The 13,789-nt window shown below is 37.5% G+C and overlaps 1 protein-coding gene across 1 annotated transcript in view; it reads right to left on the bottom strand.

Moving 5' to 3' along the window:
- Positions 1 to 13,789, bottom strand: part of STARD9 (StAR related lipid transfer domain containing 9) — a 121,478-nt gene that overhangs the window by 21,921 nt on the left and 85,768 nt on the right. The window contains exons 20-22 of the mRNA XM_052782216.1: positions 12,931 to 13,034; positions 10,673 to 10,720; positions 3,245 to 3,435 (exon numbers count right to left, since the gene is read on the bottom strand). Of these exons, the coding sequence (XP_052638176.1) occupies positions 3,245 to 3,435; positions 10,673 to 10,720; positions 12,931 to 13,034 (343 nt within the window). The remainder of the gene's footprint in view (positions 1 to 3,244; positions 3,436 to 10,672; positions 10,721 to 12,930; positions 13,035 to 13,789) is intronic.

Below are 13,789 nucleotides of genomic sequence, written 5' to 3'. Positions count from 1 at the left end.
CCACCCTCTCTAAACCCATCAGATGGAAACTTCCCAAGCAACACAAACCCTGTGCAGCACCTGCCTGAGGTAGAGCAAAAACCACAAATTTACTGCCTGTTGCAACTACAGCTGCTCCAATAAGCACTTGCCAAAACAGCCTGATGGGAGCCTGCAAATCTTATACACAAGCACTTTAGCATGTAATGTAATTGAAATAAATCAAATACACTCAAGGCAAGGACGCAGGTGAAGCCAACACAACCTTTAGCTATCAGGACAAACATAATGCAAAAAAACCAAGCTCGTACCACCAGTTAATGCATATTTTTCATAAAATCACCACTCCACTCCACAAAGACAGTTAGCTTCTCTGCTTTTGTTAATGTTCCCCATATTTCATAAATGCTAAATATGCTCACAAACTGATTAACCTAATTTGGTAATAAAATATGTTACCTCTGCTTACACACTTAGTCTTCTCTAAATATTCAGAACCTGATCTTTGCAGTCAGTGGGGAAACAGTAGAGAACACAGAACACCAGGTTGATTTGTTTTTAACCCTGGATGCAAGACTACTTTATTCCATGCAGGGGATGTGCTTAGAGGTCTTTCAGAGTGCACTGGCTTCAATCTGAGCTATGATGAACTGTAACAGTCAAAAGAAGGGGTTATTGAGATCACCACTACCAGATTGCAACTGATTGCTTGGACATGTTCTCTTAAAGCAGAGTTTGTTCATTTTTATGCTGCTATAAAAATACACATATTCAGCTGCACAAAGCAAACAAAAAAAAATATGCTTAAGTGAAAAAGCAATGTAAAATCACAGGCAAGGTTCCTTGGCAAGTAGAGCATTTCTCAAAGGACGAAAGCTTTTCAAAGCACTCTGTCTTACTAGCAGCAACATTTTTTTGGCTGGGCTTACCTTCAATCTGCAGTCCTTTACTGAATAAGCAACCTCTTGTTGTTTATTCAGGGGGTTAGGAATTAAGAGGTATTTAAGTCTGATGTGATGAATGAGGGCTACCTGCAGCTCTGCACAGCTGAGCTGCAAGAGAGGAATTTTGGGCCGTGGAAATTTCCCTAATGTAAGAAATCATTAATCCATAGGGATTGTCAGCATCACTTGCTTGGTGACTACTGATCTTGTTAAATACACTTCATTAGTGATCCCTACTACAATGAGTCTCCTCTCCTGTTTATGTTGGCAGCTCTGCACACAGCACATGCACAGAAGTAGGAATTCTAAATCTATGGTTACTCTACAGATAAAAGGGATGCATTTTAGTTATTTTAGTTAATTTTTCTTAATAACATTTTTAACTTTCTCATACAAAGCTTTTTTCTCAACTCTTTATTTCCAGATCTGTCCTCTTTAGCATGTTTCTAGCAAGCAGAATATTTGGCAGATAAGTTTCCCTGCAACAGAGCTGCAAACTCTAAGATGCTAATTAATCTCTGCTCACAAACTTGCCTCTGTCAGGAGCTGAGACACAGAGGGTGCAGAAAAGGTGGAGAACTTTGGTGGGTTGCCAAGTGAAGAATTGTATTTGGCTGGCAAAAACTACCTGCCTAGCTAAGCTTTGCGTGAACACAGTGAAAACAGCAGAACTAGATGGATGCAAAGAACAAGTCTACAGACCCAGGAAATAAAGATATTTTGGGGGAATTCCCCTGGTTCTCTGTACTATCTACATATCTTAAGTCCATTTCTGCTACATCCAATCACCACAATTTCCTTTTAATCTCTTCATTGTGGCTGACATAATCAAAAGATAGCAGACTGCATAAGTTTGGGTCTGAGAAGCTTCCAAAAATTCACAGAAGTTTTCTTCTTCCAGGAACCAATAGCAGGTTTTGCCAAGTGGGAATGGTGCCTTTGTAATAGGGATACTTTGCTTATCAAGAAACCTGGATCAAATCATTCATTAAACAACAAACTAGAGAACACTATAACCACCCAATTTCAGTGGTCAAAAACATCTCAAGGTTTGAAATGTTCCCAAATCAGTCTATAAACTCGTTAAGGGGCAGCTGAACCCCACCAAGAAATCTTGCTGAATATGTCTGCCTGCATGCAGAGCAGCACCTCTGGGGACCAGGAGCCACTGACCCTAAAAAATACCTCTCCAAATATGCTGTGGCTCTACCTTCTGACATAGCTATTTACCATTCAAAATCTGATCACTGATCTAGCCTTTAGTACTCTTGCATTATGCTGTAGAACTTCCTAGAAATAACTCCTATTTGAACCAAAGCATGTCTCTCTTTTTTTAATCCAGTTTTGGTTTAAAACAAATTTAGCAGTGAAGAATGCAATACCACTAACTAATCATCTTTAGGGTAAATAAGACCCATATCTTATTTTTAATCTTAATTTGTTGCACTTCAGTTTCTACCACAGAATATCTTCATACTATAAAAGGGTTGGGGGGGGGTGTTGGAAATTGTCTATATAAAACCCAGTTGAAACTCTCCTTCCCTTAACTGGGGCTGGGATTTTAGCTCTGAATTTCAGTGTCCCACCTACTTCTCAGATGTATTTTCTTTGTTTTCATTGTTTAAAACTCACATAGCAACCACAGAAAATTCAGGTTTGAGCCATGGTCTTATGCCATGGCTCTATTTTTCCTAATGAGTGAAATTCATTAAAAGCATGTGAAAATGGTCTATATTGTTGCAGATGACATCATCAATGAAATGCATAAAGAGAGTACCTCAACCGACACACATCGCTGTGGTGCTTGGTTCCTATCGCATCCTGTTGTTACAGCAGTTTCCCCTGAAAGCTTATGGTAGGAACTACCACATTCATCTCTATTTCAATCTCCCAGAACAACTCATTGGATGAAGCACAAGAAAAACTTAAAACACAATAGTAGACTTGGTCTACACTGCAACATGGCAGAGTTGCACTACAGGTATGAGCAGAGTAAAGCTACAGAGAGGCAGGACAGGGAGCAGCTTAGGAGACAAGAGGTTTAGTGCCACAGCGGAGTTGCATGCTGGTGCTGTCTCTCCCAGCAGTGACCTGCAGAGCTAATTAAACAGTGCTGCTGGTGTACTGCAAAGGAAGCCCTTTAGTCCTGTTAATCAAAGCTTAGTAACTGTTCTCAAGGGAAAGGCAATTATAAGAGAAAACTAGTAATAAGCTATAATAAAAGTTCCACCCATAGTATAAAGCATAACTAGGACAAAACCAGCAAGAGGATGAAAGAATGCAGTAGTGGAAGCGAGAGAGAGGAAGAGGCAGGTACCCACTTTCTTGGATCTGCTGGTTAATTAGTGCTTGGTCATTTTCTAGTTCCTGCTCTGCTTTGATCTGTCCTCTCAGGATCTGCTGCTGTAAATCCTCAACATAGAGCTGCTGCCGTTGAATTTGTTTTCTGTGGAAAGCTTCCTGGTCTCTCAGTTTCTGCTTGTACTCTTCATGCACAGCATTTATTTCTCTACTGTTAGAAATGTTGACAGTGAATTTAAACCAGAAACAAATACCAAACATTTGTAATAAAACAAGTCATCTTACTAAAGAAACACAGACAACATTTAAGATATTGTTTTGTTCAGTAAGGGTGCATTATGACAAAAACTGGTGATGGTAAAGTGGCTGTGTATATGCATGTCATAGCAGGCTACGATCCTGTAAGTATCATAAATGTCAGCAAACATGAAAGCTCTTATGGTGAAGCAGAAAATTCCATCACCAGAAAGATAACAGCAAAAAGAATTTTTAAAATATTGTCACTTTTCATTTTGCTATAGGTCTTCCAAAAATGAAATTGGGGAGGGGGGTTGGTTATATGTTATAAAATTTTATAATCACTATATAGGATATTTGTCATCTAAGTACTTCAAAGTGCTTTACAGAAGTAACAAACATTCTTCTCTGTTTTCAGATCAAAAATCTCCAACCTAGAAAGGGTTATGGACGTTGTTGAGATTACACTGACAGTCTCTGGCAGTACCAAGGAAGGAGCATGATCACCCAATTCTCTGTTGGATGCAACAACTATATTAGGTGACTGCTTCTATATTTGAAGCAGAGTTGTAATCAGAAAAGTGACTAACCTGTGAAGAACTGCCTTATAGTCCCCTCCAAGATGTTTAGTTCCTGACTGTGTGCCAAAATTTTACATGCGCACACACACAGAGTAACAATCAAAATAGTATCTATTCTTAGCATGATCCATGATAATATTCAAAATACATTAACCCTCTCAAAGGAATATATATTCTACTTGTCCACACATTATCATCAGAAACCCTTAACATTAAAGTTATATTATATATAAAGGTGATATATGATCTTTGCCTGCTGTTTTGTTTCTAAACACCACATTATTATATGTAACCTCAGAAAATTAAATCTTTAAGTCTAGAAAAAAAATTTCAAATATATTTTACTAATGAAGTAAATGATGTATTTATTATACTTCTAAAGAGAGAAAAGGTATCAAAACTCTAAGGAATCCCTGAAGGTCAAAAGAAAACGAAAATATAATTTCAAAAGGAATGCTTTGGAAACATCATGTTGTTTGTAAAATCATTACCAATACAAGGTCACCTGTATGAAAAGAGCATTTGACCTTTGCTACATAGGAATTAATTTGACATCTCTATTTAGAACTGTAAGCATGTGTTCAAAGCAACCATTTCTACAGCAACAACTTTGATTCTGTGTGCTAGATTAGCAGACAAAACAGATGAAACAATTAAGCAGCCGAAGTCTACAAATCTTCTGGAGTACCTTTACATGGAACATATATTTCACTTTCTTAAAAAGCAGTGGGAAAGCCTCACTACATAGAAGCCTTAAGATTCTCAGTAATTTACAATATTACTGTGACTCTCACTGACCTGGGGAAAACAGAATTCAGTTTGGTTTTGATGTTTATGTAAATGTAATGCTGGTGAGAATAACTGAAAAGGAACATCTTCTGTTCAATTGTCTGGCATGGTGTGAACAGTCAGAGTACAAACTTTGCTACTGTCATCTGCTAAATGGTTTGTGTCTATTTGGGACCCACAGGAACGAATTATAAGAATAGACAGCTCCAAGTTCTATTTGTCCTTGGTTTGACTACAAAGATGCCAACAATCTGTGATTTGTAATTTTTTCCTCTCAGATAAACTTTAATTGATCCCCAGGAAATAGGAGAGGGGTGCCTCATTTCTCATTCAGCTGAAGTAGGTTTGAATTGACACTTCACTGCTGCACTGAAACGCTCGTATGGCCATTACAAATTGCCAGCTGTTCAGGTATTTGTAATGCCACCAACAACAGGGGGATACTGAGAGGTTAAAGCTAGACTGGTTAACTAAAGAAGAATCACTTTATGAACATAGTATTAAATCTGAAGGATCTCGTTTAGGAAAAACTCCCATGGTTTTAATGATAACTCTGAGGGAGGCTTTCCCTGAATGTGGCTTCCAGGTTATCTTCCATATTTTCCAAGGGAAATGTAACGGAGCAGCCAAATAATCTGGAAATTAAAGGACTGATCTGAGACAAGGCCTCTCTGATTTTGGAGCAGTTATATCACCTCTGTGCTTTCATGTACTTAGGCTGCAAGGTCTTCAGGGTGAGGACTACCTCTGGATGCTTATGCACTAAACCTAACAGAGCCCTGATGGCAGCCAAAGCCTCTTCTTGGTGATACGTTAAAACTAAAAAACCTTAATAGCAATTGTAAATGTTAAGTCTCTGCATACTCTGATGATGGGGTAGTCTTTAACCTGTTTTGCTAAAAGACATATAAAAGCTCTGATGCCTATCGTGATATGAAAGTTGAAAAATGTGAGACTAAATTTGTTACTGGACAATTGCATGACCTTGGGCAAGTCACCTAGTCTGAGGCATGTGTGAAAGAAGCAAAGTACATTCATCCAAGAGGAGTGATGAGGAACCATTAACATTAATAAATATCAGAAAGTCAAGTATCAGAAGAGCTGATTTCTATCATTTATCATTTTATGATTTATCATTATTAGCACCATTCTGTATGAGATTGAGGAAACTGAGTAAATCATTGCCAATAAGGCTGAAAAGCTGAGCATGATAGTAAAACAGTAGACAAAGAACTCTTGTTCTGCAACTGTTTACTAAAACTAGATAAAATAAAATTCCTCTTACAAAATGTCTCATATTCTTCCTAACCATAACTTTTAGCACTCAGTCATCCTTTCCATAAAATCGACCTATCAGAGTTCAATCTGTTTACAAATTGAAACCCAGAACATTTAAGTATATGAAACAACTCAGTGTTGCATTTCAATCCAAAGACCTCACAATGCTCACAGAGGTGGTTAGGTAACATCTGTTTACAGCTGGGAGAGGGTCAGAAGCTCTTCCCATACTTTCCAACAATGCTGAAACAATCCCACCCTCACCCCCACCCATATATTATGAAGTATCAGAGAATAAGCAATGCAAACAAAGCAGATGGAAGTGTGGTGTTTGCTGTTCTCAGCAGCACTAGCGTATTCCCTCATGTGTGTGCTAATGGCTTTTTGCTGAACTAACATGAAACTGTAAGATCCTTTCCAACAGGCGTGTGTGTTTGCACACAGAGCAGAACACGATGCAGGCCAAACTGATGTTATTAATCACAGCTCTATACTATGACTACACCCCAAAAAGGCAGAGTACAGATGCATACCGATACTTCACTTTAAACCTTGGAAAAACAAACACGGCACAGCAACCATTACAGTATTATTACTGCTTTTGTTCTGGTGATGTAGCTAGTTGGTACAATCCTCTCTCCCTAAGGTTAAAGTTTCTGTAATAAATTACTGTTGCTGAAGGTATATATACGAATTGCAGTTCTGCTGCTATTTCAGCTCCTCTTTGCTTCATCTCCTAATTTTTAATAGTACAAAACAAAAACCAGGCAGGGCAGTAAAGACAGGTCTGAATACAGAGATTGAACATTAAACACCTTTTTATGAAGTTGCTTCTTAAAGATGGTTTTCTCAAGCGGAACAAAAAGGTAATGAAAATTCATGCAGAGCCACTTACATAATACAGATATGCCGGAAGATGTTTTTCCTCTGGCCATGAGACTACTGACTGTGAGAGCAAAATGACTGGCTGGTTTGGGATACAGATCTGTCTCTCACAGAAACTGCTGAAACCAAGAACATGAAGTAAGAATGCTCCCTTTCTACCTTTGAACATGCTATGTCATGTCAACACGCTCTTGCTGGTTTGTGGAAATAACATGACAAAGTAAACTAAAAAATAAGATGATGATGGCCCAGAAAGAAAATAACAGATTCACACATACTTTGTAGCTAAATCATCTAATAGACAATTTAAAGAGCAATCAGTTTGTGTAATACATGTTCGGATGATTAAACTAAACCCAAATATCAATCCAGTTAACGTAAGAATTTAGCCATACTCTGTAACGGGTAGATGAGATCACTCATTTCTTTCATCTAAAACATCTAAAATCAGATGTACTGTTAAATTTAGACTTGAAATACAGGAATACTATGAGATACAGGAATAAAGCACAGACCAATTTCTGCTATTGCTTGTATTCCTGCCTTCCCACATAAGCAATCTACATTTGGTATAGTTCTAGCAGGAAATAATATAACCTCAAGACAAACATAAGACAAACAGCTTCATTTCTGTAGGTATCAAGACATACATAAAATCTTGGTTTCATGGGACTGGCATACTCTGGCATACAGCATATAAAAAAAGCAACCCTGCATAGAATTTCATAAAAGCATGCAGATTTCTAGGTGTACTAAATGCAGCGAGAAGTGTCAAGTTACCCCTCCTCCAAGTAAACCTTTAAAAACAGCAAGTAAAATTACAACAACAGAAAGACACCAACCTTAAAGATAATCACAAATTACTGAGAAAATTTTCATATTATACCAATGCTGCTGGATTGTTTTCCATCTCATTTTTCTCTCCACAAAGTTTGCATGACGCGTGCTAAATGAACCATCTGTAAATCCACATTTTTTCCAGCCTGTTTTGTCGTCAGCTCTCCAGGATCCTATTGTGCAATTCTCCTCCCCTCTTCCCCAAACACTTCTACTGCTGATGCAGAGGCTGGCGGCTGCTACAGCATAATGCAGTTTTCAGTAACTATGGCAGCAATAGCTCTGTGGTGAGGCTGAATGCCTTCTGCAACAAAATCTTAAGGCTCAAATAAAGAAACTCAAGTGAAAATAACCACTGTTGCTAAAAGCTGAAATTTGCTGATTTTCACAAAAAAACCCATCAGTTAAGTTAGCATCCCCATCCTTCTGTCTGTCTAGTGTTCAAGTCCCATTTTTCTTTTATAAATTATTTTTTTCAGGGGAAGAAGAGTTAATAATAAAGCAGAAAAAAAAATGTTGGCAAGGCATTTTGCACCCTTGCAAATCCCAGCACTGAGAGCAATAACAAGTCAGGGTTTCAAGCCTATCCACTGATACACATACACCCCCACTCCATCCTCCCTCTCCACCCGTGTCCAATCCATGCCCTTTCCCGCAGGGCCTCAGAGCATCACAGAGCAGCAGGCACCACGCAGCTGCCTGGGATCGTACATCTGCTTCTGCCTAGCACGGAGGCTCAAACCTCTCCTTTCTCCCTAAAGCAAAGGGAAGAGCAATGAAGGAAATATGAAGACATGGTATTATCACCTCCTCCAGCCTCCTGAAGCAATGCCACTCACACAATTCAAAGCAAAAGTTGGGGATGGTGGGCAGGAGGTCGGAACCAGAAACCAGTCAAAGCAGCCAGCAGAGTGAGAAACCTTTAGAAATAAGGGACCTTTAGCAACGTACACACAGAGTAATCCCCTTCATGGAAGTTACCATAAGATGAAGTATCATTTGGATTTCAGATTAGCTGGTTTGCTTACAGAAAAAGCACACCTGTGCATTTTTTGTTGTTGTTGTTTGGTTGGGTTTTTTTAGCCTTTCCATGCAAAGCCTCATTTTTTTTGCTTACCTAAGCCCCCAAAACAACAGTAAGGTGACTGACTTAAGGCAACCCTTTAAATACACTTCTAAAACAGAACTCTTTTTGGCAACAAGTCACAGGCACAAGACACAGCCACACACTCCAGTAAAGGTCACCACTGCCTTGCTAAATTCCAGTTCAGCTGGAACTACAATCTATCACAGGTTTTGCCCTTATGATTTCAGTTATATATAGAATCAGTTAGTTCCCCTGCTAATGCACTATACATGATTCTGCTGTAAGCTGTAGAGTTGCTGTGATTGATACAGTGCATTTCTCTGTGAAATGAAATATTTGAGGGATCTTTTAGGAGATGCAAAAGAGTCCTTTAACTTGTATTTGTAGAGCACTTTGAAATTCTCAAATGAAAGCTGTAAGAACTCAGAGTACTATTTTTACAAATATTAGTTGGACACGTTAACTATACCACATGAGAATAATGTGTTATGTTCTCCAGCATCAGATGCCACATCTATGGGCACTGTTTCCTTTCCAGTTCAGTAGAATTTCACACATTCTTATAAGATTTTTTTTCACTGGTGTAACAATGTTGGTATTTTAAAAGAAAGAGAGCTTAAACATGTTCCAAGGAGCTAAAATTAATTCAGTGTACTCTTATACCACTGGACTCTAATGGAACAACTGTTTTTTCTCAAACCAGCAAGAGAATAAAATCATGGTTTATATTTATATACAGTGTGGTATCAAGGCAATGACAGGAGCAAGAACTTCATTGTCTAGTTATTTGTGGTGACGGTATCATATGATGACTGATGCCAGTCACAAGCCAGAATTCTCTGTGTTTGCTGGCTGACAAGAAACATAGAAGTTTGAAGTGCTGGGGCTCTTCTGAGTAGGCTGTATGAACAAGCAGCCAAGTAAGAGTACAATAAATCACACCCCTTTTCAAAGAAATTTTCATGCCTAAAGTTTTCATATTTGGGTGCAATGGTAGAAATTTGTTTTCTCCCTCATTTCTCAAAACATTTTAACATACAATTAGAGGTTGAGTTGGTAATTCAACCCATGAAAAGCAGATGAGAAAAATGTCATCACACTGACAGCATGGGAGATAAGACTGTAACTAATCAGTACCATAATATATATGCTCATATGTTCTGAAATAAAAAATCCAGAAGAAAGCAAAGTACCATCAGTTCCTGATTAAAGAGTACTTAAACCCATGGAAGCCAAACAATTTCTGAATTATTTTTGTGTGCAGGTTCTGTGCTTCTCTGCATGAATGAATGATGTTCTATGCTATGACTTCTTTTTTGGATTCTTCCATAAAGCCATTTTCTTCTCACCAGAAAAGAACCCAATTTGTCCAAGGAATTTTCAATATACTAATGCGTATTCACAGTACCTACTACTGACATCAAATTTAATACATTTTAGGGTTTTTATATATTGTAAATTGGTGGCAGCTTCAGCGTAAACCCCACTCTAGTCATGGCTCTAAAATCGAGGTTGCACATGCAACAAAGATACAAACCGTTTGCACAAGATCGAGTATGAAGAAAGAATATGGTTGCAGAGACTTGCCTATAACTCAGCTGCATGTACAGATTCTTGTTTCAATATGATAAAAACAAATTAAACTTGAAGCCTAGTTTGCATCTCTTCTGCAGGAAATCAGTGTAGCACAAGAGAAAGACAAAGTTAGAAGGGCCAAAAAATTCAGCATGATTTAGACACATTAATATTCTTACCTTAGTTCAGAAGAACATTTGTTTTCTTTACAGTTTCTACATTTTTGACTGCAAAAATAAAAATAGGACATCATAAAGGTGTTCAAAAAGAAGACAAGAAAGCTTCACTGAAGTCTATTATACACAGAGATGTTACTGTAATTTTCAGTAGAAGAAGACTCTAAGATGCAGATTGCTAGCAGCTGGGAGAGCATCAAGAACTATCAAGTCAGAGCGGGGAGACGCACACACACACACACACACACACAGAGCTTGCCCTGTTCTTACATTTTCCTCTAAGCATCTCCTTCTGACAGAGATAAGACTCTGTACTAGGTGGACTTTTTACTTATGAACAAATAAGCACTTCTTGTAGTCCACTTAGTCCTGTATTACTGTTTTCAAAGTACCTCAGACACACCTTTTAGTACTTGACATTGACTTTTCTTCACGAAAGCTGGACATTTGAGAGACCACATATATCTTGTTTTGTTCTCGTATTATAGATCTTAGGCTAGATGTCTCAATTGTAACCCCCTCCACGAGCAAAACTACTTGTCTGGACAGAAACACAGGCTTAGTGGTTACTGTAAAGGAAGGCTGAGTAGATCAATTCAGTTTACCTTTGCCAAAAAACTATTCAAGAGGAAAAAAAGACCACTGGATTATGTAAGGTGAAAGACAACTAATATTAGACATAGTTTATAGCTTATTCGTGTAAGAGATGGACATTCATAAAAATCAAGTGAATGCAATACCATAATGCTTTTCATTTTCACTGAAGTAACCATTTGAGAGACTCTAGGTAAGTATGAGGGTAACGTTAAGCAATGTAATATCCATAGTGCTGTCCAAGTGATTAAAAAAATTGATCAACACAAACAAATCTGCTATCTGAATGTGGTCTGAAAAAAATCAATCAGAAATGTTCTTCAGTTTTGTCAGGTTAAAAAGGGGAAAACCAAGTGCAATTCTGTGCTAAACTGTTCACAATGCTTCAGGATTTCTGCAGGTTTTTCTAGGACCACCAACAAATTTCTGACAAAAGCTCCACCTCTGATGTTTATACCTATGTAAAAAACAACTTGGTATCTACTTTTGAAGGTCATTAGACAAACCCTTATTTTTAAGTTCTTTGTAATTTTTACAAAGAAAATAACAGCAGTGATGTGTAAAATGTACCTCAGTAAAGAAACAAAATTAAATACCACTTTGTATAGAAAGGTATCACTGCAGTAAATGAAAAGCAAATGCAGAGATTAGATACATCAAAGAGAACACATGGAAACACACTAGCCAAGGTGGAAAGCAAGCCACTTGACTAGAAGTATGAAGAGATGTTCAAAACAGAGATAACATTTTACACTCATAAAAGCAAGATGAGATATTTCCTCTAGAAAGAGATAAAAGATTCCCAGTATGTTACCACACCAAAAACACTCTAGCAAGAAGCAGAACTATCAACATATATGAATGAGAAGATGGCTGTTTCTTGCCTTTAACAGGTCAATTGAATGTGCCAGGCTGAGAGGAATTAAAAAAGAGAAAGAACCCAATTACATTTAATTCCATGATATTCTGTTTTCAATGTTATGAACTGAAACACAGGAGATATCTTAATTCATTTTCCTGATACATATTAATCACTGTCTTCATCACACCAACCCTTCCCCTTTCAGAAAGGCTCTGCCATGAAAAGCATACACTAGACACTGTGAGTATGAGCAGCTCTTCAACATTTTGGAAGGAGTCTATGCCTTATTTACTGCTCAGTTTTAAAAAAAAAGAGAATCACAATGGGTTTCTGAGATGAAGGGCTCAACGAGGACTTGAACTCAAGGGAATTTATGAACAAACTAACCTTCTGATTTCCACAACAAATTAGCAGGGGAACTGAATTGGTAATAATTACCTTGGCTAAATGATATCTAGAAAAGTCCATTCTGTGCGCTGAAGTAAGAATATTGTAAAAATTACAGATTAGCTTGTAAATCAAAACAGCTATAATGCAGATGCGCAAGTGAACTGAATTAAGGCTGCCTGACAGTCTCATCTGAGGCATTTTCTTGATTGTGCATCAATAAATAATTTTTCAGGTTTGTTGCTTGGATGTCATAACACTGTATATTAGTGGCCAATGCATTTTCTCAGACACTTTTACCTGATCACTTGAAAACATGATGGGACCTATTCTATATACAACTTAAGTTTTGTCTGAACCAAGTCCTGGTTTCAGACATCATCCCACATGAGAAATTGGTTGTTTGTTTTAAACTCACTTGTCAAGAGAAGAAAGGACATAGTGAGGAGAATGGGTGCAACTTCCATCCAAGCTGAGCCAGTCCAAAGCTCCACAACTCAGAATGGGTGCGGTTTCATTAATCTACAAAACACACAACATGAGAACAGGGGAAAAAAAAAAAAAAAATCACAGCAACCCAGGAACTTCCAAGTTATCATTAAAACCACCATTGCTCACTACTGTGTGCAATGCTGCATAATACCTCTCATGTGAGTTTACAATCTCACTTACCCTTCTGCTTAGTCTTTGATAATTTGCAAAATTGCTAAGTATTTGTTACTGAATACTCCTCTTCTTGTAGCTCTGTTTCAATGTACTGCATGTGTTTCATTAATCAAGAAATTAAGAATGAAAACAAATGGAAGTTAAGCCCCTTATCTCAACTACAGAATTGTGTACAGAAAGACAGTTGAGTGGAAAGTATTAAACGTTACTATATGAAAACTCATTTTAAAAGGTAGATTCTTGCCAATATCAGTTGGTAATACAGTTATATCCTAAACCAGAAAATTTACATTGTTAGGTTTTTTAGTTATATATGCCAGTCATTTTAAGAATTATCTAATTTTTTTGAAACATTATTGAACTAGCTGACCAAATAATATCTTACAGTTGTTAGTTCCTGAGATTAACATACCAAGAACTATTTTATCTATTTCTGATGTATGTAACAAGCAAGTGCTTTCAGAGTCAACAATACTCAAGCATTTAATCCCATAAATTTTCTATTTCTTCTAGTATACCTCATACAGGATGGTGAAATGACAGAGAAAGAAGATAATTCAGAAAATTATCAGATGTGGAAAGATTCTTAACTGGTCTTTTCACTGCAGCAT

Source organism: Harpia harpyja, chromosome 3 (genome assembly GCF_026419915.1).
Source record: "Harpia harpyja isolate bHarHar1 chromosome 3, bHarHar1 primary haplotype, whole genome shotgun sequence".
Taxonomy (NCBI): domain Eukaryota; kingdom Metazoa; phylum Chordata; class Aves; order Accipitriformes; family Accipitridae; genus Harpia; species Harpia harpyja.
The sequence above is the reverse complement of the archived record's forward strand: the minus strand, read 5'-3'. Positions and strand labels throughout refer to the sequence as shown.